The sequence below is a fragment of the Sturnira hondurensis genome, unplaced genomic scaffold, assembly GCF_014824575.4.
Source record: "Sturnira hondurensis isolate 20B ecotype Veracruz unplaced genomic scaffold, ASM1482457v3 Scaffold0004257, whole genome shotgun sequence".
Lineage (NCBI taxonomy): Eukaryota > Metazoa > Chordata > Mammalia > Chiroptera > Phyllostomidae > Sturnira > Sturnira hondurensis.
In genome coordinates this window covers 2,043,811-2,071,099 of record NW_028076888.1, presented here as the reverse complement: position 1 = coordinate 2,071,099, position 27,289 = coordinate 2,043,811, and the positions used below count along the sequence as shown (strand labels likewise).

At 60.7% G+C, this 27,289-nt stretch overlaps 2 protein-coding genes across 6 annotated transcripts in view; one reads left to right on the top strand and one right to left on the bottom strand.

Annotated features, from left to right (window-relative positions):
* The first annotated feature begins 1,340 nt into the window (after window positions 1-1,340).
* On the top strand, window positions 1,341-12,920 carry LOC118986307 (chloride channel protein ClC-Kb). Of its 4 annotated transcripts, none has more exons than XM_037045136.1 (20): window positions 1,341-1,372; window positions 1,872-2,091; window positions 2,750-2,878; window positions 3,632-3,760; window positions 4,351-4,490; window positions 4,828-4,905; window positions 4,998-5,076; window positions 5,284-5,409; window positions 5,636-5,720; window positions 5,834-5,935; window positions 6,504-6,588; window positions 6,842-7,015; window positions 7,439-7,508; window positions 7,667-7,777; window positions 8,104-8,317; window positions 9,169-9,302; window positions 11,011-11,099; window positions 11,234-11,317; window positions 12,046-12,132; window positions 12,482-12,920. In XM_037045136.1, the coding sequence occupies exons 2-20, from the start codon at window positions 1,992-1,994 to the stop codon at window positions 12,527-12,529; spliced, it is 2,064 nt and encodes a 687-aa protein (XP_036901031.1). In that variant the 5' UTR covers window positions 1,341-1,372; window positions 1,872-1,991; the 3' UTR covers window positions 12,530-12,920. The 4 variants fall into 4 exon arrangements, with proteins under 4 accessions (XP_036901031.1, XP_036901030.1, XP_036901033.1 ...); XM_037045135.1 differs by having other exon boundaries at window positions 1,815-2,091; XM_037045138.1 differs by lacking the exon at window positions 6,842-7,015 and having other exon boundaries at window positions 1,815-2,091.
* A 436-nt stretch (window positions 12,921-13,356) lies between these two features.
* FAM131C (family with sequence similarity 131 member C) overlaps window positions 13,357-27,289 on the bottom strand; it is a 30,877-nt gene continuing 16,944 nt past the window's right edge. For both annotated transcript variants that reach the window (XM_037045132.1, XM_037045133.1), the window contains exons 2-7: window positions 17,566-17,681; window positions 16,238-16,273; window positions 15,914-16,007; window positions 15,199-15,384; window positions 14,879-14,989; window positions 13,357-14,237 (exon numbers count right to left, since the gene is read on the bottom strand). In XM_037045132.1, coding sequence (XP_036901027.1) covers window positions 13,960-14,237; window positions 14,879-14,989; window positions 15,199-15,384; window positions 15,914-16,007; window positions 16,238-16,273; window positions 17,566-17,681 — 821 coding nt within the window. In that variant the 3' untranslated portion in view covers window positions 13,357-13,959. The remainder of the gene's footprint in view (window positions 14,238-14,878; window positions 14,990-15,198; window positions 15,385-15,913; window positions 16,008-16,237; window positions 16,274-17,565; window positions 17,682-27,289) is intronic.

Below are 27,289 nucleotides of genomic sequence, written 5' to 3'. Positions count from 1 at the left end.
TTCCCCCATCCCTGGGTGTCGCCCACACACACACTGCGTCTACTGGCTTCAGCGACCAGGAGGGACCCTGAAAGGTCACCAAGGCCGGTCTCCTGTCTCTGGGCATGCCTCTCCCTTCAGATCACAGGGATAGAAAAAGCTTCCGAGATGATTCGATGTCCTGAATCCCAAACCTGGCAGGGTGTCCCAGTCACCTGAGGGAATTTTTAACAAACACAGAGTCATACCCTGCACCCCAAGATTCTAACCTGGGGTCCTGGGAAGGAGCCAAAAATCTGTTTTCATCAGCTCCCCACACAGCCAGCCCACAGCTAGTGTTTGGAAACCAGTCAGCAGGTATTTATTGAACACCTACTGTGTGCCAGACACTGTTCCAGGCTCAGGTGCCAGGGGTCGGGGGCAATGAAGCAGAGATAGGCCCCTGTCCCCATAGCTCCCGGGCTCCCCTTATTGGACAGAAGAGGAAACCGAGGCTCTGAGTAATGGAGGACCGGCTGGGGTGGCAGAGCCCCTCCAGCTTCCAGCCTCCTCCGCCCTCCGCTGCCGCGACCCTCTGTTTGGGAGGCCCCAAAGCCTGGGCACCTTCACAGAAGCATTGTGGTTTGAGAGGCAGTTTCCTGAGACTCGGGGGGCTGGACCCAGGATCAAGTCCCAGTTCCTCCCCAGGGCCTGGCCCCGCTCCAGCTGCTCTGCCACCTGGAGGGGCCAGCAAGCGCTGTGCAGGCTGCAGGGTCAGGAATCCTGGGTGGGAGCCCCCGCTCTGCCCCTCCCCTGGGCCTCTGACACCTGGGGCCAGGAGCCTCACCTCTCTGAGACTCCGTTTCCTTACACTGGGATAACGTGGCCCTCTCGTTGGGTTCCATGGCCACTCACCAATGCGGGGGCAGTGCTGACACCCAGCAAGGGGGTACTAATGGCAGTGCCCACACCTTCGCTCCAGCCCTTCCCCCTGCTCTGTCTGCTTCCTCCCCTCTCCCTTCTCTGCTTTCTCAACCCCCTTCCGTGCCCAGCTCTGAGAGTCCAGGGCCTGACCCTCAGGCCCCGCAGATGACCCCTAGCTGTCCTGCTGAAGTGTGTATGAGGTCCCCACCAAAGCCCCAGGTTCCCGAGCCTGCAGAGAGAGCTTCACGGCTCTGGTGAATTGGGGAGAGCTGCTGCTCTCGGCCCCTGTTTCCTGCCCTGGGGCACGGCTCAGCGGCCGGGCAGTTCTGGTTGGTTTGTCAAGGACATTCTTAATGGCCACAGTAAACCCCGGCAGGGCGGGGTGGGGGGAGGAAGGGGGAGCAGGATGTTGATTGGTGGAACACACACCTGTGCAGGTACAGCTGCGCTGCCGGTGCATCCGGGGCCGTGGCAGGGCGGACAGACGCAGGTGAGGGGCCGCTGGGTGCAGAGCCGGGGGTGGACTTGGGTGGAATTTGCCAGGGCCAGGTCAAGCAGGGCAGGGGCAGGAGGGTGGGGGGCAGGGGGCCAGAACCTCATTTCTACCCTCACAGGGCCTTCCTTAGGGGCCTAGGGTTTTCCTGCCTCAGTGGCCTTTCTGCCCCTGAGGGGGCTCAGGGATGGGCCTGGGGAGTCAGAGTAGTCTTTGGGGTCCCTCGGTGAGAGGGGAGCTTCACTGGGCAACGGGATGGCTCTGAGTGGGGGGGCGGACTAGTGTCCAGGGAGGGGAGGAGCAGCGGCCACCTGAGGGACAAGGGGCCTCTGAGGCCTGGGGACCTGGCTTGACCCATCTGCTACTGGACACGGAGGGCACAGCTAGGAACCCACCCCCACATTATACACACGCAGACACCCCCTCGGTGACCCCCCAGGGCACAGCAGACTCATGCCCCTCCTGAGAACTTTGCATGTGCACGTGCTCACGACAGGAAAACGCCACCTTCATTTTGATCTGGGAGGCAGCGATACTGGAAGGGCCTAGGGCGGTGTGAGGGGACCGGAGCCGCTCACCAAGGGCCCGCCCGCCTGTCGGCTGCATCAGGGACCAGATGGAGGAGCTGGTAGGGCTGCGTGAGGGCTCCTCAGGCAGCCCCGTGGCCCTTCAGGAGCTGTGGGGCCCATGTCCCCGCACCCGCCGAGGCATCCGAGGTGAGACCTAGGTCCCCCTCCCTTCCCCATTGAAGACCCCTCAGAACATCACCCCCTACGCAGGCTGCACCTCCCCACCCACCTGAAAGCCCGAAAGCTGCCCCCCCCCTTTGGTCTGCTCTGGACATCTCTGCCCAGAGGGAAGGGTTCTGTTTGTCCGTCTGTCTACGGGTCAGACTTGCTAAACGCCTGCTCCCTGCTTTTGGGGAATGCAGCTCCGAGGCCTGATCATGGTGCCAGGGGCCTTGCTGGGGGCGCAGAGGGTGCTCTCTGGCTCGACCGCAGCCCTGCAGGCCCTGGGACAACGCGGGAGTCTTGTTAGACCTTGTGTTTTCGAAGCTGTGGCAGAACCGGAGAGAGCTGCTTCTCCCAGCACTCCCTCCACACCCCCGCCCCTTGGTCGTTCTTACATAAGTACCCCAGTGTGGAGCAGGGGTGGGGGAGGGCAGAGCTGCCAAAGGCCCCTGTGCTGCCCCCCACCTTCGTAGCCACAGATCCTGCTCTGCGTCTCAACAAGGCAAAGCCGCCCCCAGGCTGGACCGCCTGAAGCTGGACCGCCTGCCCCTGCCCTCCCTGCCGGGAGGGAGAGCAGGCCCCCAGGGAAGGCGAGGTCCGTGACCCACTGGCTCTGGGCTGTGACCCCTTGCCCCTGCACCAGGTGGCTTGGAATGGCTGAAGCAGAAGCTGTTCCGTGTGGGTGAGGACTGGTACTTCCTGATGACCCTTGGGGTGCTCATGGCCCTCATCAGCTACGCCATGAGCTTCACCGTGGAGCGTGTGGCCCAAGGTAAGCCCTCCCTGGCACACGCACCTGCTCCAGACCCAGGACTTCTGAACACACTCTCAGGGATGCCAGAGGGGCCACCAGGTGCAGCGGGGGTTGGGGAGGGGCCTGGGTGGGGAGGCGGCCTGGATCTGGTCCTGGCATTGCTTTGGACTGGCTGTGTGACCCTGGGTAGGTTCCTGCCCATCTCTGGTCCTCAATCTCCTCATCTGCACGATGAGCAAGCGAGATGTGAATTTTCCCAAGAGTCCTTGTCTGAGCTCTGTGTTCCCCTCATCCTGTCGCTCAGCTCCTTCTCTTCCCTCCCTCCTGCTCTCAACTCAGGAGCTCTGGGGGAGGGTACAAGCCTCAGCAGGCTGCCTCCACCCTGAGGTCTTCCTGGAAGAGGGGGCATGGGGCAGGAAGGGTGTAGCACACCTTCTCTGGGGGACTTGCTCAGGGGCCATTACGAGGACCTGCTCTGCAGCAGACACGGTCTGAGGCACTTCACACTCTGTCTCATTTCTCACAATGACCCTGTGAGGGAGGTCATCACTAGCGCATTTGACGGGCAGGGAAACAGGCTCGAGAGTTGGGTTGCCAAGAACCTCAGCCAGGAAGTGGCAAAACTGGGTAGGCACCCAGGGTCCTGCTCCTGCCTCCTCTTGGGGTCTGTCACCCCCTGGATGGCCTGGGCCTCTCCACCCCAAGCCTGTGTTTCCTGGTCAGGAGGTGGGCAGGGCCTGGGGGTGGTCCCTGACTCCTGGCTGTCCCCAGCACACAAGTGGCTGTACCGAGAGATTGGAGAGGGCCACCTGCTCCGGTATCTCTCCTGGGCCACGTACCCCATCGCCTTGGTCTCCTTCTCCTCGGGCTTCTCCCAGAGCATCACGCCAAGCTCAGGAGGTGAGCCTGGTCACCATGCCATTGGCTTGCGCGCCCCGCATTGCACTTCTGCTGGCCATGACCTTTTCCGATGGGTGGAGGCTGGACGCAGCCAGGCTCAGAGGAGCCGTGTCACTAGCCCAAAGTCACACAGCGAGAAGGCCAGATCCCGACTCCTGGGTTGCGATGGCTCTGGTCCCTTCCTGAGAGCTTTTCTGGGCAGTGATGGGGAGAACTGGTGGCGGGTTCCCCTGCAGGGCAGTGCCAAGGACATCCCCCGGGAGGGGCCGTGGAGGGCACAGCTCCCACGGCCTGTCCGCTCTGCCTCTGGCTCCAGGCCAGCAGACGGGAATTCTAGGGGTGTGTCCTGAGTGGCTTGAGAGCCTGCCCTGGGTTCCCCCATCCTGCCATAGCCATCTGCCGGGCCCAGCTGGAAGGTCACGGACAACTCACAGCCCCTTTCTGACCCTCCACCTCCTCATCTAAAAAATGAGGTTATGAATCCAAATTCCTAGGGTTTAGAAGGACCTGGCAGGAGGGTGGCACAAAACACCCCTCTGCAGGGTCAGGTGTTAGGAGTGTCATCCGAGACTGTCCCTTCTCCTGCCAAGGTTCTGGAATCCCAGAGCTGAAGACCATCTTGTCTGGTGTGGTCTTGGAGGACTACCTGGATATCAAGAACTTTGGGGCCAAGGTGGTGGGCCTCACCTGCACGCTGGCCAGTGGCAGCACCATCTTCCTGGGCAAAGTGGTACGAGCAGGCGCGAGGGCACCCCTGCCCAGCCTGCCCCACTCGCCCGCCCCTTCAGCCTTCTCCCCGTCACCCCTCCCCCCCCGAAGCTGAGTCAGAGGGGCCTTGGCCAGTGCCTGCCTTCTGGGACTCCGTCCTGGAAAGGAGGGAGGTCGGGTCCCCAGGGAGTGACAGAGGGGCCGGGGAGACGGAAGAGGTAGGGGTGGTGGGGAGGCCATGCTGACTCTGGGAGAGGTTTCCTCTGCCCCCAACCCTGGGCCCTGAGAGGGGGAGGCGAGGGCCCAGGCCCTGAGAGGTCAGGTGGTGAGCCGCCCTGGGCTCACGTCTCCCCTGCCAGGGCCCCTTCGTACACCTGTCTGTGATGATGGCTGCCTACCTGGGCCGAGTGCGCACCATGACCATGGGGGAGCCTGAGGTGAGCGGCTTGCGCAGGGCCCCCTTCGGGGGAGTGAGGGGGAGGGGAGGGAAGGGGCCCAGTCTGAGCCCAGAACTCTGGCTCGCCCCCAGAACAAGAGCAAGCAAAACGAAATGCTGGTGGCAGGGGCAGCCGTGGGTGTGGCCACAGTCTTCGGGGCACCCTTCAGCGGTGAGATGCCCCTACTCCCTACCCTCGGGCTCCCCCACACCCCTCCCATCCCCTGGAGGGGCCAGATAGACCAGCTCAGGGATGGGCACTAATTCTAGTCTTGGCCTTGGGCAGCGGGGCACCTGCCTTCCCTCCACTTCAGCTCAGGACAGAGAGACGGTTGGGGGGTCGATGTGGGGATCTGCCTAAGGTCAGCGTCGCCCCCAGGCGTCCTGTTCAGCATCGAGGTCGTGTCTTCCCACTTCACCGTCTGGGATTACTGGAGAGGCTTCTTTGCAGCAACCTGCGGGGCCTTCATGTTCCGCCTCCTGGCGGTCTTCAACAGTGAGCAGGGTGAGTCCCCCCAACACCTGATGCCTCCCCGGCACCCCTGCCTCCTCTCCCCTTTCCTTCCTCTCCCACGCCCCCCACCTCCTCCTAGGGCGGGGGAGGCCGCTGATCAGCATTGGGCAGGAAGGGTGGGGGGCCCTGAGGGTAGAAAGGACAAAGCAGACAGGGAGCAGGGGCTGGGACAGGGCGGGGCGGGGTGGGAGTGTCATGTTCGCCCCTCCCGGCCTAGAGACCATCACCTCCCTCTTCAAGACCAGCTTCCGGGTGGACGTCCCCTTTGACCTGCCAGAGATCTTTTTTTTCGTGGTGCTGGGGTGAGTGGGTGCCTGGGGCCCCTGGAGCCCAGCATGGGGCCTCCCCCTGCCCCTCCCCGCCACCTCCCCCACTAGTTCTGGGAGAGGCTCTGAACTCACGCCGCTCCCCACAGGGCCATCTGTGGTGTCCTGAGCTGTGCTTACCTCTTCTGCCAGCGAATGTTCCTGGGCTTCGTCAAGACCAACCCAGTCACCTCCAAACTGCTGGCCACCAGGTGGGCTCTGGGCAGGGGCTGGGGCCTCTCAGAGGGATGCCCCCAGGACTCTCAGCCTCCTGAGCCCACAACCCCTTCATATAGGAAGGCCAACCCCTGACTACACGGCCATCTTCCTAATGAGCCCCCAAATCTCTTTCCCATACCCCACTCATGGACTCCTGTTTCCTCATAACACCCTCCCCCGCCCCCATGGCCACCACTTCCTTCTTGCTGGGCCAGCAGCCCCTCCACGGAACCCCGCCGCCGTGAAGCCTCAGTCCCTTACTGAACCCCCTTTCCCCTGAGCCCCAAGACTCTTATTGAGCCCCCTCTCCCCACACCTTGTCTGACCCCTGGCTCCAGCCTCTCCTCTCAGCCCCGCCCCTTGCTCCATGGAGACCTGTGGACTGGCCTCACACCTGTCCTGCCCTGAGAGGGCCTGACACATGTCCCTGCTTCAGTACCTCCTCCTCTTGCTCCCACCTCAGTGTTAGCCCCCCCCCCCCGCCCCCGCTGGCGGGGCCATGGGGTAGGGGCCGAGGGCAAGGCCAGCCCTGGAGCTTCCTGTTCCCTCCCCCCGACACAGTAAGCCTCTGTACTCCGCCCTGGCCGCCCTGGTTCTTGCCTCCATCACCTACCCGCCGGGTGTGGGCCGCTTCATGGCTTCTCGGGTAAGAGGCCCTGAGCTGGCCAGCGGGAGTGGGGAGCCCCACGTTACTGCCCACTTAGTTCCCATCACCTCTCAACTCCATGATACCCAGAAGGGGAGGCCAGTGCATCCGGGAGGTTCCAAGTGGCTCCCAAGTCCCCCCCTGCCCTGATGGGAGGCAGCAGAGAGGGTAGGAGGCCGGGCCAGGCAGTGAGGGGTGGTGGGGACTGGTGCCCGGCTCCCTTGGGCAGTCCCGCCCCCCGCCCCCGCCCCAGCTGTCCATGAATGAGCACCTAGACACGCTGCTCGACAACAACTCGTGGGCACTGATGACCCGGAACTCATCCCCACCCTGGCCTGCGGAGCCCGACCCCCAGAACCTGTGGTTCGAATGGTACCACCCACAGTTCACCGTCTTTGGGACCCTCTCCTTCTTCCTGGTCATGAAGGTGGGCACCCCAGGGCCCCCACAGGTGTGCCTAGAGCTGAGAGCAGGCATGGGGGGTGGTTTTCCCCACAGCATGTAGCACAGTGCCTGAGCCTTGCTGACCTGACCCCTCCCTGACCTGACCCCTGCCCACTCTGCGGTCCCCGCCTGCTCATTTCAGCTCTGAGCCTTGGTTTCCACACCTTTAAAATGGGACAGTTACTACACCTACTTCAAGGGCAAGGGTGAGGGGGAAGAAAGGAGAGCCCCTGGCGCAGAGTAGGCACTTTGTCAGGGTGAGGTTTTTCCCGCTGGTCAGCATCTCCTCTGACACCAGACACCGGCCGCGTGCATGGGTGCCTTCTTTCTCCTGCGACCACCCCTGCCGGGCCCGCTCTTGCCCAGTTGCCTCTAGCCTCTGCCCCTCTGGTTCCCCCACCTACAGTTCTGGATGCTGATTCTGGCCACCACGATCCCCATTCCCGCCGGCTACTTTATGCCCATATTCATCTTTGGTGAGTCTGGGGTCCTGAGGGCCTAGAGGTTCAGGGTGAGTGGGCAGGGTCATGGCTCCGGGTCTGCCCCCTCAGCCCCCTGGGGTGGTACTGAGGCTGGTCCTGGAGGGTGGAGGGCCACGGGGCGGCCAGCTGGCTCACTCCGAGTCTGTGGCCAGGAGCCGCTATCGGGCGCCTCATAGGGGAGGCGCTCTCTCTTGCCTTCCCTGAGGGCATCGTGGCCGGAGGGGTTGCCAACCCCATCATGCCGGGGGGGTATGCCCTGGCAGGTAAGTGGGTGGGGTCTCCACTGGGTGGGCTGCACGTGGAGAATCAACCAGTGGTTCATGGGGTGGTCACCAAGCCCCCAGTGAGCACCCATCCTTCCCTTGCCCCCATTACTCTCTCCAGCCCCTGTCTTGCCTCTGATCCCCGATTCCCTCTCTTACTGCTCCCCCCCCCCACTAAGCCCATGCACTGGGCGCCTTTAGCAGTGGCCAGAGTGTGGCCTCTGGACAATCCCCACCCCGCCCATGGCCAAAGCCACACCAGCCTTCTTCTCAGCATGAAGCTGGCTCCTGGCTTAAGCCAGCCTGCCCTGCTCTGCCCCCTGCAGGGGCCGCGGCCTTCTCGGGGGCCGTGACCCACACCATCTCCACGGCGCTGCTGGCCTTCGAGATGACTGGCCAGATTGTGCACGCATTGCCCGTGCTGATGGCGGTGCTGGTGGCCAATGCCATTGCCCAGAGCTGCCAGCCCTCCTTCTATGATGGCACCATCATCGTCAAGAAACTGCCGTATCTTCCATGGATCCGATGCCGAAAAATCAGGTGTGTGGAGCCTGCCTCAGGCTGGCTGACAGAGGCGACGGTGTCCCAGTGGGCTGGGGCTGGAGGTCCCCCCAAAGCTCACTGCAGCTAACCTTGGACATGGGTGGCTTTGGAAGGGCTGACACACAGCTGCTCTCTTGTCTCTACTCTCTCTAGCTCCCTGCATGACCTTGGGCAAGTCCTTGGCCTCCTGGGCCTCCAGGTCTTACTGGTCATCAGTCTGTCTTCCATACAGGACAGATACAGCCATTTGCTGGCCACTGGGGCTGAGAGAGCTGCCGTATCTTGCTCCAGGTCACACAGAGAGTCAGCACCAAATCTGGGGGCCCCTGCCCGCTCCCCAGGACTGCTCTGCTGGGGGTAGTACTAGAACAGAAATAGGCTTTGAGGTCCTCACTTGGCCAGACAGACCAGAGCAGCCTGTGCCCCACGAGAGGCAGGACTGAGAGCCCCGACTCCTGGGCCCGCCTCCAAAGTCATGCGAGCTACCACCTTGCTCTGGACCTCAGCTTCCCCATCTGCAAAATGGGGGTGTTTTTAAAACTTTAAAGCTTTGCTTTTCTTTTTGCCATCAAACGTTTCATCGAACGACATACTCCAGGGAAAACTTCTAAACAAAACAGACCAAAGCTGCTCTGGGGGGAAGCTAGGGCTCCAGGGGGCTGAGAATTCAGAGCCAGGCCACAGGTGAGCCCGTCCCCAGGTTCCTCTCAACCTCGGGGCTCTAGGAGTTGCTCATTCTGGGAACCTCTCAGTCCCTGCCCACACTCAAGAACCAGCAAACCTGCCCCCGGAGCCCCAGCCTCGTGCCCCCACTCCAGGGCCTGACCGGAGCACCCCTCTGCCTCCAGCTCTCACCGAGTCCGTGTGGAGCATTTCATGAACTGTGGCATCACCACGCTGGCCAAGGACACCCCGCTGGAGGAGGCAGTCAAGGTCGTGACCTCCACAGACTTGGCCCAGTACCCCCTGGTGGAAAGCACAGGTACTCAGCAGGAAGTGGGGAGGGGCATGCCCTCTACCTTCCTCTCGGTAGGGTCAGGTCCAGGAAAAAGTAAGCCAGGCGTTGGACCTGCGAGGCTGACCTAAGTCTGAACCCCAACTCAGCAGCTGTGTGATTTCGGAGAAATCACTTCACAACCGCCCCGCCCCCCCCCACCCCCACCCCGAGCAGGTTTCCTCCTCATTGTTAACATGGAGACTGTTCTCACTCTGCTGTGGGGTGGCTGACATGTTTGACAGAAATGAGAAGGTGCTTGTAAAGCTCTCCATGGACAGATCTCGGAGTTCTCCAAACCAGGCCTGGAGTGCCTGGGGAGAGGCGCAGGACGCTGGGGGCGTGACCAGGCTCTTCCGGCAGGGCTCTTGCCTCAGTCTCCCCGCAGGCGTTCCCCAGTGGAGCCCCCTCCACCACCCCTGGTGCCATGAGAAAAAGAGCTTCTTAAAGAAAAAGGAATGGCAGCTCTTTGTTAAAAGACACAGAAGCTGAATTTTGGAAGAGGCTCTAGCTGGAGCATTCCTCTCCAGTGGGGCCAGTACGGTGCGAGCGGAAGGATAAGCTGGGGGGAGACGGCCACGCCCTCTCAGGCCACACTGCCAACCTCCACGTCCCCGCTGTGCAAGAGGGACGTGGCGTGCTCGTGGCAAGCACCGCACGGCTGGACTTTGGTCCCCACTTGTCGTTCGGGCAGGTACCTGTGCAGTGAGCAGCCTGCACCACGCCGTGAGTCCTAATCGCCCCCACAACCGCCCTCAGAGTCATAAAGCCACTGAGGAGCAGCAGAACCAGGGACAGGCCACTCTGTGAACCGCAGTTTTCTCACCTGGAAAATAGGGGCGGACTCAGTACGAACTTGTCCGAAGTTCTCATCCCGAATGCCAAGCCCTGCTCCCCACTCAGACTGGGATGACCTTAACATCACCCCCCAGGAGGTGCCAAACATCCTGTCTGAACATAGTTGCAGAAGGAGGACCCCCCCCCCCGGGAGCCTTTGTCTCCTGGAACGAAGACATAGGGGGCCTCCAAGACGGAGCCGGCTCTGCTCTTCTGAGAGCCACGGGAAGCAAAAAGCTTTCGACCTGCCGGCCTGGGCTGCAGGGCCTGCCGTTCATTCAAGAAATAGCTTTCATCTGTTTGTTTTTAAAGGGGGAGCACACTTAGGTCTAGTTGTAAAGGTTTCATTTTACTGGATAAGAGACAAAAATAACAGGTTGTCACCCCCAAACCGAGCGCCTGTAAACTTTGGAGTGAGACTTGCCAAGCCCGTGGCACACAGTAGGACCTCAGAACATGGTGGGCTCCCAGGCTGGTGCCTTCTCTGGGCTGAGCTGCCAGGTGTGCCTCTTCAGGTGGGGAGTGAGGGGCAAAGCCCAGCCCTGAGGCCCAAGGGTCCCAAACCTGCTCTTGCCCTGAGGCCTGGCAGGGTGAGCAGGCCCCCCTGGCCCCTGGCAGCCTTTGGCTACCACACCTCCATGTCAGAAGCTGAGTGACTGTTAACCTCTCCATGCCTCTGAGCCTCAATTTCCCCATCTATAAAGTGAGTGATAATAGTTCCTAATGCACATGCAGTTTGCTGCAGGTTTCTGAGAGACAGAAGAATGCCCAGCACAGTCAATGGCACCTCGCAGGTGCCCAGGAAATGCTGATGCCTTCTTCATGACGCAGCTCCCCCCTCCCCTCTCCTCCCGTCCAGAGTCTCAGATCCTGCTCGGTACCGTGCGAAGGGCAGCCTTGGTGCAGGCTCTCCAGGCTGAGCCACTTTCCTGGGCTCCAGGACACCAAGTGGGTCCTCGTGCGGGGTGTCGGGGCGGGGGTCCGTGGAGTCCGCAGGGTGTGTGGGAGCAGAGGTTTGAGAGGCACAGCCTGGGGGAGGGCGGGGCTGGCCAGGGCCCTCAAAACCTTTCCTCTGTCCCCAGCGGCGTCTCCAGGACATCTTGGCCACGGGCTGCCCCGTGGAGCCAGTGACCTTGCTGCTGTCCCCGGAGACCTCCCTGCACCAGGTAAGGGTGAAGATTCGCATGTGGGGCAGGCAAGGACCCTGTGGTACAGGGCAAGAGCCCAACAGGGAAGCTTCGGCTCCAGCTTCCTGCACGCGGTGCAGCCCCTGGAACCGCCTCCTCGTCAGCAGAACGCGCAGAGCAGCTCCTGCTGTCTCCGGACCCCACTCCTAGAGTTCTTGGGATGATGCGCAGACTAGGGAAGTGAGAGGGCTTCCAAAGCAGAAGCCTCTGGGGAAGGGACAGTGGGTAACATGATGTCTTTGCATCGAGGCTCACCTGCATTTCAGTTTCAGATCCATCACATTCTCCCTGTGTGATTGTGGGGAAATTATTAATCACTTGAACGCCGATACCTGCCTCCCCTCCCCCACACAAGCACAGAGCTTGGAGCATGGGGTCAGGGCAGGGTGGAAGCAGGTTGGGGAACTGGGGTTGGTCCCAACCCCTCTGTGGCCCTGAATGATGCTGGGTAACAAGGTTTTCCCACTGGTCCCTTGTGTGGACTCTGGCGACCCCTCGTGGTCATAATTGACATTGCAGGCCCAGGTCCCAGTCTCGCACCCGCCAAGGCGTGCCACCCACCTACCCCTTCCTGGCTGGGGGATCTGGGGGCGTGGGTAACGCTCCTTCGCCCCTACTCAAAGCCTTCAGGTTAGGGATAAATTGAAGTCAGAGGGTGGTGTGGGTGCTACGTGTCCCCCAGCATTCCCTAACAACCCTTCCTCCAGGCACACAACCTCTTCGAGCTGCTGAACCTTCAGTTCCTCTTTGTGACGTCCTGTGGCAGAGCCGTGGGCACCGTGTCTTGGGTGGAGGTACCAGGGTCCCGCGGGCGGAGCAAAGGGGAGGGGCCGCATTCAAGCAGGCTGGGGAGATGGAGGGCACCAATATCCTTGCATCAAAATTTGGAGAGGCCTCCTGGAATTTTAATGGGCTCTACTTCCTGGCCCCAAGTAGTCACTGGGCCTGGCTACCCCTACCTTGTCTTGAGGCCAGTGGCCAGTGCTGCCTGTCTGTGGGCCTCAGCGATCCCACCAGTGCCATGGGAGGCACTGGCTCTAATGCCCACCCCAGAATCCACCCTTGGGTGAGTCAGGCAGGACTGGAGAGGAGTTCCCAACCTTCTCTACATCCTTCCTCCAAACCCCCCTCTTTCTCTTTTAGCTGGAGAAAGCAATTTCTAACCTGACAAACCCACCTGCCCCAAAGTGAGCCGGCCAGGCAAGATGAAACTGGCACCTCAGCTGCCCTGGTGAAGGAGATTGGGCAGATGACCTGCCTCCCCTCCCCCATTGCAACCCGCCCCACCCCTCCTGCCCAGCTTGACTCCTCAGGGAAGCAGGCAGCTGTAACCGAGCACCGAGAAGGACCCCATATTCACCGAGTCACAAGCACCATGTGCCTTGAAGGGTAAATCCCACCGTGGACGGAGGTCAGCATGCGAGACAGCAAAAAACCCCGTGTGCAGTGGGCATTCAATGCGTGATTGTCAGATTCCCTGGTGAAGAGATTGGTGTGTGCTGTCACCAAGGACAGGCACAGACTCTCTCCAAGCCTGACTCCCCACCATGGGCTGCTGAGAAAAATAAAGCCATTCCCCAGAGCCGCAATTTGTCCCTCATCTCAGCTCCTGGGCTGGCTCTGAGCAAGCTCCTAGGGTTGCTAGTGGTTGCGGGGGCACTGTGAGCCCGGGGGCCTGGTCTCCCACTCTTTCTCATGCCTCCTTCCTGCAGGGGGACGTGGGAGACAGGGGGTGCCCCACCGGCCTTATGATGCTGATCCTCACATGTAAGTCGGACCCTGGGGCCCAGTGACTGTTCCCCCAGCCTCCTCCTTGGCCAAGCCAGGCTGATAAGGCAGGGTCTGCAGGTGTGGCTCCTCGGGGAGTCCGCAGGACCTCAGGCATCTTCCGAGAGGACACTCCCAGCTGGGCAGCAGCATGTTGACCGGTTGTATGTGTGGTGAGGGCAGGGGCCCTCCCTACGTCCCTCTAGGAGCCACGAGGACATGTTGTCCCGGCAGAGACCAGGCCAAGCTCATCCAGGGTGAATCCACCACTTTAATGTCTTCAGAGAACTTTTAGGAAGATGGACGGAGGGTGTAAGGAGGGGGAGCAGGGGTACCAGGATTCAGAGAGTGAGGGACAGACAAACAGTCCATGGAGACAGATAGCCTCATGATGACAGCTTAGGAGCAGACACTTAGCTACTGGAAGAGGCTACCCCCCCTGGGGGGCAGGGGCAGAAGCACAGAAGGAGGGGGAGGTATAGAGCTCTGGGATCAAGGCAGGGTCGCCAGGCCCCGCTCCCAGTGGGTCTCCCAGGTGCTTTCAAGGTTGTGGCCTGGGGTCCTGGCTGTTGGCTCCACAGGGCGGCCTGCCCTGGTGTCTGCTGGGCCCTCCAGCTCCCTGATGGCAGAGAGCCTGTGAGGGAAGGTGCCCATGTGAGCCAAGGAGGGAGAAGAGGGCTGTGCCTCCCTCTGTTGGGAGCAGGTCTGGAGGCACAAGGTGGCCCACGGGCAGTGCTGGCCTCCCCTCCTGCCTCCCCACCCGCACCTGCCCGGAGGGGTGAAGAGAGGCCCGGCCTGGCCCGATGTCCTGACACGGCCATGCTGCCACCAGGCAGGTGCTAAGGGAGCCGGCCTCAGTTGTAGAACACCTCGTCCTCCTCCGAGAGGGAGCTGCTGTCCACGGAGGGCGGTGCGCCCTGCAGGCCGGCCCCGCCCTCGGGCCCCAGGCCCCCAGGCAGCCGCCTCCGGTGCTGCTGTTCCGGGCTGGGGGGCTGGGGGGCAGCCACCGGGATGGGGGGCTCCTCGGGTGAGGGCCAGCCGTCGGGGGAGAGACAGGGGGAGAAGGCCAGAAGACTGTCATCCTGCGAGGGGCCGCTCAGAAGACTGTCCTGAAGGTAGATGCTGTCCAGGTCTGGAAAACCAAAGGGAGGTGGGGATGGGGGATGGAGCCTGGACCCACTCCTCACCCTCGCCTGGTGTGCTAATGTGGGCAAGGGGCAGGACGCTGGCCTCCAAGTTCCGCCTTGTCACTGCGAGCTGTGTGACCTCAGGCAAGTTGCTGAACCTCTCTGAGCCCTTCTCTTCCCAGGCGTCACGGGAACGGTGATGGCAACGTGTGGAGTAATTAAGAGGAGGCTCTGTATCAAATCCAGTGATCTGAGCAATGGGACAATAGGCATTCTTCCTGAGCCTCCTCACCCCCCACAGTGGGGGGGGTGGCAGTTAAATGAGGCAGCAGGTCCCTTGGGCTTTACCCTTGACCCAGGCTCACTGGAGCCGTCAGCAGTAACCCTGGGCTGTAGCACAGCATTCACTGATGTGAATAGTTAATTCACATCCTCTATTATTATTATTACTACTGTTCTCTCCTTCATGCTTACAGCACTCCTTGGGCAATGGGCAGGACAAAGATCACCAGCCCCATTTTTCAGATGAAGAAACTGAGGCTGAGGGAAGGAAGGGCTTGTCTGAGCTCAGTGCTGTTGGTGACAGGGTGACATCCAGTGCCAGTTCTGCTCGACCCACCCGCCCTGTCTCCCGCTTGGGGGGTACCCTGCAGCTGGACGATGTCCTGGGGGTTGTTCTCGGGGTGCAGCTCCTCATCATCCAGCGAGGACCAGGCGCTCAGTGTGGCCTCTGTGATGGCAAACTGCTCAGCGACCCCTGTGGGGGACAGTGCGACCCACTCAGAGAGGGCACAGCAGAGGATGGAAAGGCTGCAGTGCTTGGCCGGCCTGGCATCCAGACCCCGGTGACCAGAGTGCCCCACGCCATTGTGTTTCTCTGCCCAGACGATGCCCCTGTGGTGACGCTGTGTCCCCCAGGACCAGAGTCCCCGCCAGCGCCCACCCCGAGCTCCCCGCTCCGCAGACCTGCGGCGAAGCGGGCCTCTCGCAGCTCATCTGGGAGGCAGCGGTAGTGCTCCTCCCGCTCGGCCGGCGACAGCTCCCAGCCTGACCGCTGGGCGCTCCAGCCCTTCCACTCGATGAGGTGGGCCACGCGGCCACGCGCCATGGCCGTGGGCTTCGTGATGTGGTCCTTGATGCTCTGCACCACTCCTAGGGATGTGGAGAGCAGTGGGGTGACCGTCTGACGCAAGGGGCAGCCACTGGGCCGACTGGGTGACACGCAGGCACCTGACTCTCCCGGAGCCATCAACTCTGCAGGGCGGCTTGTGCACCTGAGCGTCTGTGGCTCAGGCTCAGGAAGATGTCTCCGGCCACCTAGACTCCGCCAAGCTCCACCCCTGTCCTGTCCAGCTGCCCTCACCCCTGCAGGTGGCCCTTGAGGAAGTCCCCCAATAAGGCCCTATTTCCAGGAAACTGACCAAGGTGGCCTGACAGGCAGACTTCCTCCACTGTGACAGGTGGGGAGACCACAGGCAGACAGAGGCCCCGGCGATCTCACCCATGGGGGGCAGGAACCCTAGGCCACTGCTCCCTGGGGCACCCAGGTCTTAGAGCCCGTGGGGCCACAATCCCTCCAGCTGGGATTCAGCTTTGTCCCCCACCCCAGCGCCCCCACACAGCTGGTGTGCAGGGTAGGACAGGCAGATTCCAGGGACAGGAGAGGGCAGCTGACACCTACCCACGAGGGACGAGGTGGCCAGGGCCGCCACGTTGTAGCTGCTGGAGCAGGGCCTGGAGCCGGACAGGTAGCCGTTGGTGGTCTGGAAGCACCTCTGCAGAAGGGGGCGGGGTGAGCAGGCGGGCAGACCTGCCGGAGGAAGTCCCCACACCGTCCCGACCCCTTTAGCCACCCTCCCCAGAGCCGCTGGGCAGTGCGCAGGGCAGAGTCCTGTCAGCTCCCACATTGGGACCCCCACCCCCACCCAGGGCCGGCAGGACTGTGCCCACGCTGGGCCCAGAAGGAGGGGCAATGGCTAGACTGGGGGTGGGCAAATGCACTGACCTGCCAAGGATCCCAACAGAAATCCATCTGTTTGTCCTGAAATAAAAGGAGAAAGAGATGAGGCAGAGCCTGGCCCGTTGTCGGCAGATGCCACCCTGGGTGGAGGGGCGGGTCACCCACTGCTCCCTGAGGTTGGGGTCTGCCTATTTGAGGGTGGGACCCTGGTGCCCCGTGGCACGCAGGGAAAGCTGTGTGGTGAGGTGGCGACAGGGGACAACGGCGGCTCTGTCAGGAGGGGCAGCAGGTGCAGGGGGTAAATTGGACCTGGGTTTGAGTGTTGACCCTGCCACTTCTGCCTGGGGACCCTCAGACTAGTGAGGTACCATCTCAGAACATCAGTGCCCTCCTCTGCAAAACAGGACGATGCCATTTATCTGCCAGCTGTGGTGAAGCGTCAATAAGATGATGTGGACAGCCCTGGCTGGTGTAGCTCAGCGGATTGAGCGCGGGCTTGCGAACCATGCAATCGCAGTTTGATTCCCAGTCAGGGCACATGCCTGGGTTGCAGGCCAGTTCCCGGTTCCCGGCAGGGGACCCATGAGAGGCAACCATACATTGATATTTCTCTCTCTCTCTCTCCTTTCCTTCCCCTCTAAGATAAATAAATAAAATCTTTAAAAAAAAGATGATATGGACGAAGTGCCCAGCACAGTGCTTAGCAGGCAGAGTGTGCTTAAAATTTAAAAATAAAATAAAAGACTAAAACGATCATTATATCCATGTGTAGATTCAAGTCACAACCTCCAGGGCAGGGTGTCTAACCCGCGGCCGGCAAGCCACAGGCAGCCCAGGATGGCTGCGAATGAAGCCCAACACAAAACTGTAAATTTACATAGAACATTATGAGAATTTTTTTGTGATTACAGGTCACTATGTGTTTAATGTGTGGCCCAAGACAACTCTTCTTCTTCCAATGGGGTGCAGAGACGCCGGAAGGCTGGACACCCCGGCTCCAGGGCGGGCAGCAGGATTTGAGGTCCCTGCAAGATCCTAGAGTTCTGTTCTCTCTGCTCTCCAGCAGGCAGTGCAGGCTGCCCAGGTCTCCCGGGCTGGTCGCGAAGTATCACTGGCCAGGCTGAGTTCATTGGGGCGGGAAGCCCTTCAGGGTGGGGCTCTCCTTTCTAACAAGCCTGGTCCAGCCCCTGAATGCCCGCCCACTCGGACCTGCATCCCCCTGAATACCAATCTTTAGGGCTCCCCCAAGGTTGCCGGGTTTGGCAAGGAGGGCAGCAGACCATGGCTTCTGCTCCCAGTGTGGGGCTGTGGGGAAGAGCCTGGAGCCAGGGCACAGGCGGGGAGGAAGGTGGGACCACGGGGAAGTACTTTACCTTGCCAGTGACATAGTCTGGAACGACGGTGGGCGGGAGGCTGGAGGGCAGGTCTGGGCTCAGGGGGCCCGTGGCCTGGGGCATGGGGCAGTCCTTATGGACACTCGTGAACAGATCTGGAAACCAGACAGACAGCAGGCTCTGAGGAAAGCGCAGTGTTCTCCTGCTCCGAAGCTCGTGCAGGCCCGCCCTGAGCAGTCGCCATTACTTTCTTCCTGCCCACTGTCATCTTGTAGAAAACGGACTCAAAGCCATAGCAGGTCGGGAGTGCAGCCTGGTCCCCTCTGCTTGTTGCTCCACTGTCACTGATTCTAGCACCCGCACTGTGGCATTTTCTTTTGACCCCACGAGACCTCCAACACATGCACCCTGCCTTCCACTCACTCCTCCCGTCCTCACTTCTCTTCTGGCCCAGCTACGACTCCCGGGCAGAGCCTACGAGCTCCCCTTCAAAGACGCCCCAGCCTCTCTCAGCCCTCTGCCCTGACCCTCCACGTGCCGTGGTCTCCTACAGGACACTGCCCAGGGGCCCTCCCCTCCCTCCAGTTCCTGCTAAGTCAGCTCCCCCCACGCTGACTACCTCCCCTCTCTTTCCTTCTCAGACCTCCAACACCGACACCCCACCTCCCGCCCCCTGCGGCTGGCTGCTCCCCACCCCTCACTGAGCTCCGGAAGCCTTCGAAAGGCATCACCCCAGTCTTTTCACCTGAAACCCTGCCTGCATTTTTGCCCACATCTGCTTTCTCCCCGGTAACAAAGGCTTCCCGCTCCCCGCCCCCAGCTCTGTCTGTGTTCCTCTCTCCACCGGACAGTCCCATCCCTGCGGCACCTGCTGTAATGCCCCTTCCTCTCAGGGTCTCTCACCTGCATTCCGCTCCTCTCCCCTGCCTCGCGGAGACTCTCACCCCTGGGTCAGCCCGCGCCCTGCCTCACCCCGGCAGCCCAAGCCCCTTCCACCCTTTAAAAACCTGTTCCTGCCCTGGCTGGTGTAGCTCAGTGGATTGAGCACGGGCCTGTGAACCACACGATCGCGGTTCGATTCCCAGTCAGGGCACATGCCTGGGTTGTGGGCCAGTTCCCAGCCGGGGGCCCATGAGAGGCAACCATACATTGACACTTTTCTCCTTCCCTTCCCCTCTAAAAGATAAATAAATAAAATCTTTAAAAAAAAATAAAGACCTTCTGTTCCTGCTTCCCCCCAACTCCTCATCCGCACTCCTTAGAAAGAGTCGTATCTGACCTCTACTTCTTTGCCTCCCCCACTCTTTGTTTCCAAAAAACTTTTCTTAAAACCCCTGGCTGGTGTAGCTCAGTGGATTGAACAGAGGCCTGCAAACCAAGGGGTCACTCATTTGATTCCCAGTCGGGGCACATGCCTGGGTTGTGGACCAGGTCCCCAGTGGTGGGGCACCGGAGGCAGCCACACATTGGCAGCCACACATTGGCAGCCACACATTGATGTTTCTCTCCCTCTCTTTCTCCTTCCCTTCCCCCTCTCTCTAAAAATAAATGAATAGGATCTTTCATTTAAAAAGATTTTATTCCACCCAGCGGCACAAAGACGCTACGTTCCAGCCACTCTGGCCTCCTTGCTGCTCGTCCGGTGGCCAAGCTTGCTCTTTGTCCTTGCTGTCCCCTCTGCCTGCGTCACTCTTTCCCCAGAGGTTCCCGAACTTCGTCACTCAGACCTCAGCTCACCTCCTCAGAAAGGCCTTCCCTGACCACCTGATCCGACGTGGCCCTTCCCAAGCCCTCGCTGGCCACCCCTCACCCCCATCTTGGTCCTCAGTGGCTGGTATTTTTCTTTATTTAAGTGTCCCTCCCTCTCCAGCCACGCCCTTCTCTTGGCCCCCCTCTACCTTGCTGGCTGCTCCTCTCCATCCTCCTTCCCCACTCAGCCCCTGTGTCGGCCCCACGGCTCCACCCTGGGCCCGGCTCACCTCCTCCGTCTCCTGGCGGTGCTGCGGTGTGCAGCTGGGCACTTGCAAACCCGTATCCATTTTCCTCCACTTCCATAATTTTAGAAAATGATGCAACCCTCCACCCAGCTGTACCAACTAAAATTCCAGGATTTGCTGTGGAGCCCTGCCTCCCCCTAGCCTGTCCCCGCAAAACCATCTCATCAACCAGCAAGCCCCCTGGCTTCATCCGGCCTCATGGAGATTTGTCCCTCCCTGTCGTCACCTCTGCTCCCCTTACAGGAGCCACGCCCTCTCACCAGGAGTAACAGGCTCCTGCCCCCTCCCCACCCAGCGGCAGAGGGACATTATGTTCCAGCCACTCTGGCCTCGTTGCTCTTTCTCCAGTGGCCAAGCTTGCTCTTTGTCCTTGCTGCCCCCTCTGCCCGAATCACTGTATCCCCAGATATTCCCGACCTTTGTCTTTCAGCCTCAGCTCACCTCCCAGAGGCCTTCCCTGACTGTGGGACCTGAGGCAGCCCTCCCTGAGCCCTCGCTGGCCACCCCTCACTCCTCGGGGGCTGGTACTTCTGGCTGATTTAAGTGTCTGGTTGCTCTCCCCACCGTGAATGTGAGCACCAGAGGATGGGACCAGCCAGCCCTGCTCACTGCCCCATGCCCAGAGCCTCCTCCTTTTCTCTGGAACCCGGCCTGGCACTGAGTAGGGCTTTTGCAGGGTCTGTGAGAGGGTCTCTACCTTCATCGCCGCATTTAGCACAGGCTGCCTGGTCAAGGTGTCTGTGCCAGAGAGGCAGGGATCAGCCCTGTCCCCGATGTGTCCTCAGGGCTGTCCCCACAGTGGGTTCGCCCCAGTCGCTGAGGGAGTGAACAGGCCGCACTGAGCAGCCGGGACACTGGACTGAACTCCTGGGCTGCCTCCAGGGTTCCTCTGCCCCCAGGGCGACCGGGAACACCCTTATTCATTTGACTAATGCATTCCTTTACTCTCGGAGGCATTCAAGAGTATTCGCTGGGCACCTACTGTGTGCCAGACACTGTTCGGGGCACTGGGGACACAGTGGCAAGTAAGGTAGGGACGGTTTCTGCCCCCACGGAGCTCACATTCTAGTGGCGGAGACAGACGAACCAGAAACTCACAAATGCACGGGACCAATGATCAGGAGATAATAACCATGAAGAAAAAAGGAGACGCCCTGTGATTCGGGGGGAACTGGGGAGGGCTTTTCAGAGTGAGGCCTGAGAGCTCAGATATGTGAACATCTGGAGGGGGCCTTCACTCACACACTCATTCATTCATCCATGCATCTACCCATCCACCCACTCCTTCCCCCACCCGGCGTCCCTCTCCAACACATTGCACAGTTCAAGCCCCCTCACGGAGCTCCCAGACTGGTGGAGGAAACCAGCCCCAAAGCCCCTTGTTCCAATACACGGTTGACCCAGAAGAACACCAGCTGAGGGCTCTGCTTTCTACACCCCGCTTTCCGGGGTGATGGTCCTGAGTCCTCCCTCTGACCTGGAGAGGAAAGAATCTGTCACTCAGCTCTACAGATGAGGAAACTGAGGCACAGAGGAGGAAGCCACCAGGCCACAGCACATGACCAATGCCTGGCAACCAGCCCTGTCGGTCTGACACCAAGATTCAGTCTCTTCCAAAGCACAGAGGAGGTTCCACGAGTCTGGTGGGCTTGGGGCCGCACAGGGAGCCGGGGGGAGCTGGCCAGGAGTGGGGTGGGAGAGGGTGCCTTGGGCAAGGAGCACAGCTTACACAAAGCCGTGGAGTCTGGAGGGGCGGGGTTGTCTGGGCCAAGGCAGGGAGGGGGCCCCTCTGTGGGGCACCGGTCCCAGCCTCCTGCCTGTGCCGCCCCGGACTTCCACCACTCTGACCGCAGGGAAGCAGGTGGGCTTCCTGGAGGAAGCTGAGGCCAGCGTGGGTCTGAGGGCCGCAGGTGGGAGGTGGTGGGCAAGCTCGGAGGCAGGACTGTGGGGGGCGAGGAGAGTGTGGGGGCTCCACCCAACCTCCCCATCCCTTTGGGTCTCTTTCTTCCCTCCCCGGGTGTTTTGCTTCCAGCAGGCGGCACCTGTGGCTCTTTCCAGGTGGGTGGCCCTCAGTCAACTGGAGCTGAAACTCCCTGAGGGTTTATGTTGGCCCCCACCCGAGTGGTCCTCAGCCCATGCCTGGAGGCAAAAGACCCTGGCCCCTTTGTTTGGGGCGGGAACACTCTGGGCTTAACTTGCATTCCAGAGTCCTCTGCAGGCTCAGCCTGAGGTCACCCCTGCAAGGTGACGGACGCCACCCTTTCTTGGCTCCGAGTCCTCTTCTCTGCTGTCTCCATCCCTTCACGCATCAGTTGTGCCCAGGCCCTCGTTTCAGGCTCTGCTCCAGAGACAGATGCATCGGCTCTGGTGCCGCCTCTCCACCCACTAGCCTCCTCCGGGCAGTTCAAATCCCAGCTCGGCCCTTTCCTGCCCGTGGGACCTGTCAGGCAACTGATGGTGCCTCTCTGAGCCTCTGTTTTCCTCACCTGTCAAATGGGCAGTTGAGGGAGGTGGTTCTTGTTCTTCAGGAATTGTCTACGAGGGTCCCACACTGATAACGAAGAGGCCCGAGGGCCCGAGATTCGGGCTGGGGCAGGGCCGAATATGGTAGGAACTTCCTCTGTGCGCATACGGGGTCATGTGTGCGCAAAATATGTTTATTCCTATGGGTTCCAATCGAAAAAGCTTAGAAAGCCACCACTTTTAAGGTTCCAGGGTCACAAGCTGGAGCCACCAAGGTGCAGTTCAAGGCAGCACTGGCTGCAGGTGGCACCTGGGACCTTTGGGAGGCGCTGAAATATTTCCAGGACCCCTGGCCACCGTCTGAAGCTGTTTTAAAACTCCACAACCACTGACCCAGGTTGGGAGGGGAGCCACGCGGGGAGGAGCGGGGAGGTGACAGCAAAGGCCTGGAGGAGATGTGACTTGGGCAAGGTCATTCGTCAAGGAGGTGGTGGACTTGTCAGACTCCTGGCTCCCAGCCCCTCCCCAGCCGTCCTTCCCCCCCACCCCCCCCAGCTCAGCGGAGGGGCAGGCACCTCCGCCAAAGCTGCCTGCTCCCCCTGAGGACTTTGGCCCCGTGAGGTCACAGGCCGGTTGCCATGGAGACGTCAGGTAATGAACCAGCCCAGGGTAAAATCACAGGCTGCTCTTGGCCCAGCTGGGACCGCAGCCACGTCACCACCGGCAACTGGAAAAACACAGCATTTCACGTGAGGGGGGGACTGGGGGACAAGGAGCCCCTAGCCACAGCTCCTGGGGACACCTCTTGCTCCACACCACGTGCCCCTGACCTCAAGGTCTGAGGCCCCTTCTCAGGCCTGCTTCCTCCCCCTGGCCACAGAAGTGACAGGCCTCTGGTTGCCATGGCAACCTGGAGGGGCCCCGTTTTGATCCATCAAGGAGAAGGGTGTCATGCAGATGTCTCCTTCGGAAGGCCAGCCCTCCTCTGCTTACTAAAGGATGATTCCTGCCCCTCCCGTGCCAGCTCCCCGTCAGCTTTAGAGTCCAGCCTCCCAGATGGTTCCTCCTGATGTCTACCCTAATCCCTCCTGCTGCAAAGCTCCCACACTGGTTCTCTCTGCTCGTTTCTTTGGTGAGTCTGCAGCACGCCGGGCAGACGCCTCACGCGTGCTTCCGAGTCACCTAGCCCCTTTACCTGTTCTTCCTTCGGCGCTCCGTGTCCCGTGTCCCAGCCCATTAACCCTCGAGGTTGCCACCTGCCCCCAGAAGACGGTCGGGGGCCCGTGCGTGGGGAACCCGTTCTTCCCCAGTAGCCCTAAGAGAGCAAACCGCCTCTCAAAACCACACAGTAACCAAGCAGCACCTGTGCCCACAGCCCCTCGTGAAGCCTCTCCCTGGGCAGCCGCCGGCTTCCCCTCTGAGCTTCTCAGGACCCATGTGGCCAGCCAGTCCCCTGTGTGTGCTGCTGGGCTGCAACGTGCCAGGCTCTGGCCTCGGCTCTGAGGAGGACACAGTGGGCAAGGCNGCTCCCACACTGGTTCTCTCTGCTCGTTTCTTTGGTGAGTCTGCAGCACGCCGGGCAGACGCCTCACGCGTGCTTCCGAGTCACCTAGCCCCTTTACCTGTTCTTCCTTCGGCGCTCCGTGTCCTGCGTCCCAGCCCATTAACCCTCGAGGTTGCCACCTGCCCCCAGAAGACGGTCGGGGGCCCGTGCGTGGGGAACCCGTTCTTCCCCAGTAGCCCTAAGAGAGCAAACCGCCTCTCAAAACCACACGGTAACCAAGCAGCACCTGTGCCCACAGCCCCTCGTGAAGCCTCTCCCTGGGCAGCCGCCGCTCTGGCCTCGGCTCTGAGGAGGACACAGTGGGCAAGGCGTCTCCTTCACAGTTCCTGCCCTGGGCGTAGATCCTGGCCCTTCACTGCCAGCCCCTGTGAGCCCCGGGGGTCTCACCTGTGACAAGAGACCACTGCACTCCTTGTGAAAGGGTTGCCAGGAGAAGGAGGCCCCTGCCACAGGACGCACCCCACAAACGACAGCTGCTCTGTCCCTCTCCCCACCCAGACATGAGGTCCTCTTCCTGGACCAAGGAGCAGATGTGAGTCACCACTCCTCCTGTCCTGTCCCCAGGGCCGAAGTTTGCCTGGGTCGCTCTGCAGAGAGAGGCCACCCCGGGTGAGGCCTCGGCCTCTCTGTCTGCCACGATGGCAGCCGCCCCTCCAAGCCTGGCAGAGGCCCAGGCTCCAGTAGACAGAGTGCCCCCTGCTCCCCAGGAAGGTCATTTACAGGTCAGCAGGGCCACAGAGGTGGCTTTACCAGGGAGCTGGGCAGCTCAGAGATGCCCAAGGGAGTCCCTTTCCATGCCCAGCCAAGGACGGAGAGAGACAATGGGCTCCTCTCCAGGCCTTCTAGACACCCCGGTTCCTTTCTACTTCCTCTGCCAGCCTGTGGCCCAACTTCTTTGAACACCCTGCTCTAGCCTCACCTCCTCCAGGCAGCCTGCCTTGATTGGCCTCAGCTTACCAGCAGTCCCAATGGGCAAAGTCTAGTCTGCAGTGATTTGCTGCCTGTTTATCAAACACCTGCAGTGTGTCAGGGTGAAATGGGCTGTCCACCGTTTCATCCACTCCCTCTTGTTTAACCCTCACAGCCACCCTACAAAGTAGGCACCATCAAGCCCATTTTTTTCAGACAGGGAAACTAAGACTCGGAGGGGTCAAATCACTTCTGCAAGGTCAACAGCTCAGAAGTGGCAGAGACAGGTTCACACCTAGGCTAGTCTGAAACTCCCACGCTCACGCTTCAGCCACTAACCAGTGCTGACTTCCTAAGAGTCCCTCTGGCCATTTTCCGTGCATGTGTGTGCTGTGTCCCCCACTGGACTACTCCAAGGGCAAGGTGACGTCTCGCTGCTGAGGCTGTGAGCTCCAAAAGAGCAAGCCCCCATCTACTGCTTCCTCAGCTTCCCCACAGTACTCGGTGCAAGACTCTGCTTGGGCCCAGGGGAGACCATGCTGAGGGTCTAGAAATGGGGGGGGGTCATAGGCAACAGGCTCTGGGTACGGTGGGTGGCTGTGGTCAGCCGCCTTAGCGCTGTACCTTCTCCCAGATACAATCAGACATCTGACCTTCCAGAAGAAAGTCCTTGGTCTCCAATTTCTGCTCTCTGCCCTCTCCCCTCCCCCAGTGCCCAGTGCGCTGAGACCCCTAGGGTGGGGCCCAGAGGCTGAGGGCTGGCCTCTGGGAAAGGCTGGGGCAGGCAGAGAGGTTCTGGTGCCAGGGGCATGGGGTGAGCACGTGAGACCCCAAAGCTGGAGAGGGTGGGGGACAGACATTAATTCCCCTCTGCTCCACGTGGATCGTGACCAGTGGTGGCAGCAGGGCCCACATCAAACAGGCACCACTGGAGTCACTCCGGAGGGCTGGTTGCTGTTTTAGACACCCGTCACGCCCTTGGTGCCTCTCCCCACGTGGCAAAGGACAGCCGTTCTGGGCTCAGGCTCTGGGGTCACACAGACCTGGGGTCAAATCCTGCCTCACCGTGGTCTGGCTGTGTGACCTCGGTAAGACTCACCCGTCTCTGAACCCCACGGCCCTCCTCCCAGGGTTGAAGGAGGACTAACTAGGTCAGGAGGGTGAAAGCTCGGCCTGGCTCCGGGTAAATGCCCAGCAGACAATAGCTTAAAAATAAACGGCGAACACAAAACCGCCCCGGAGACAGCATTTGTGGCCTTAATCCGGTCCCAACCTCTAGTGCCTGCCACCCACTACTTTTTCCATGAAGAGGTTGGAGCTTGAAGCCTCTGTAGCTCCCACTTTCCCAGCCAAGAGGCTGTTGATCAGCTGTCTGCACAGAAGGGGAATAATACAAATGAAAGTAGCACCTAACACTTACATGTGCTCACTATGTACCAGGTACTGGCCCGAGTGCTTTCCGTGAATGAAGCCGTTTAATGCCCTCCCAGCAACCCTCGACATCAATGCTGGTATTATTCCCATCTTAGAGATGAGAACACTGAGGTACATATTCAAGGCTAAGTGACTGGCCAAGGCCACAGAGCTAGCATTGGTGGAGCAGGGATGTGACCCTAGGCCGGCTGGCTCCGCTCCGAGGCCTGGCTCTGAGAAGCTCACTGCCGGCCGGCGCTCAGAAGGGGCAGCTGTGTCAGGTGTGGTGTGTACCTGGGGTTCAGGATTTGGTGGGGCGGTCCCAGTATGAGGCTCCCATCCCCAGCCTGGCTGTAGGCTGCGCACCTGGCACAGGGAAGCGCTTGGGAAAAGGGGGATGTCACTAGCAAGTGGGGCAGGTGTGGAGACCAGGTTCTCGGGGCTCCGAAGTCCAAGGAAGGCCACAGCTGGAGAGGGGCAGGGCAGGGGCAGGGCCGAGACTGAGGGCTGGTGGTGGGGTGCAGAGGCTCTGGGTTTGAGTCTTGTCTCGGTCTCTGCCTTTGCTATTTCTTATAGGCAGCCCCTGAGGAAGTCGCTCAACTCCCCCCTNGTCACTAGCAAGTGGGGCAGGTGTGGAGACCAGGTTCTCGGGGCTCCGAAGTCCAAGGAAGGCCACAGCTGGAGAGGGGCAGGGCAGGGGCAGGGCCGAGACTGAGGGCTGGTGGTGGGGTGCAGAGGCTCTGGGTTTGAGTCTTGTCTCGGTCTCTGCCTTTGCTATTTTCTTATAGGCAGCCCCTGAGGAAGTCGCTCAACTCCCCCCTGCTCAGTGTCCCCATTTGTAAATTGGGGACAGTGATAGTTTGTGCCACTAAATGGTTGGTTCTGCCTAAAGAGGTCCCAGCCAGTACCTGGCAAACTGTGAACATTCAGAGACAGTAGAGGGGTGTGTGACCTCCACTCAGTGGTTCAGCCACCCAGAGTCTCTGGGACGATGGCTGGTGGCCCTTACACCTTGTCGGGGGACTTGCGCGTGCCCTGAGTGACCTCAGTAGGTGTCCCTTCTTCCCAGCCCCCAAACTGCACTCAGCTGGTCTGCAGCTCACAGGCGAGTCCCCTAGCCCCTGGCATGGGATGGCCAAGTGATGGGGAAGGGACTGTCACCAAGGAGTCACCAGATCCCAGGTCCCCCAGCACCCGGAGTCAGCCCAGAGCAGGGGCTTCAGGACAGTCCCTGAGGGCCTGTCACTCCTAAGGAGCCCTAACCACTCTTCACTCTCACAACTGCCTTCCCACTCTGTCCGAAGGCCCCAGGGGAGCAGGTGTGGCGCTGGTCATGCCCAGCATGGGCACGGTGCCTGGCACACAGTAGGAGACACGCTCGTATCAGCTTCATAAATAAGTGAATGAGCCTCACACA

What these genes read in the sequence shown, in the direction of transcription:
- LOC118986307 (XM_037045136.1), top strand. Translation starts at nt 1,992, where the DNA reads ATGGAGGAGCTGGTAGGGCTGCGTGAGGGCTCCTCAGGCAGCCCCGTG. An exon ending in CATCACGCCAAGCTCAGGAG is followed by an intron (nt 3,761 to 4,350) that starts GTGAGCCTGGTC and finishes TCTCCTGCCAAG; the next exon opens with GTTCTGGAATCCCAGAGCTG. An exon ending in TATGCCCATATTCATCTTTG is followed by an intron (nt 7,509 to 7,666) that starts GTGAGTCTGGGG and finishes GTCTGTGGCCAG; the next exon opens with GAGCCGCTATCGGGCGCCTC.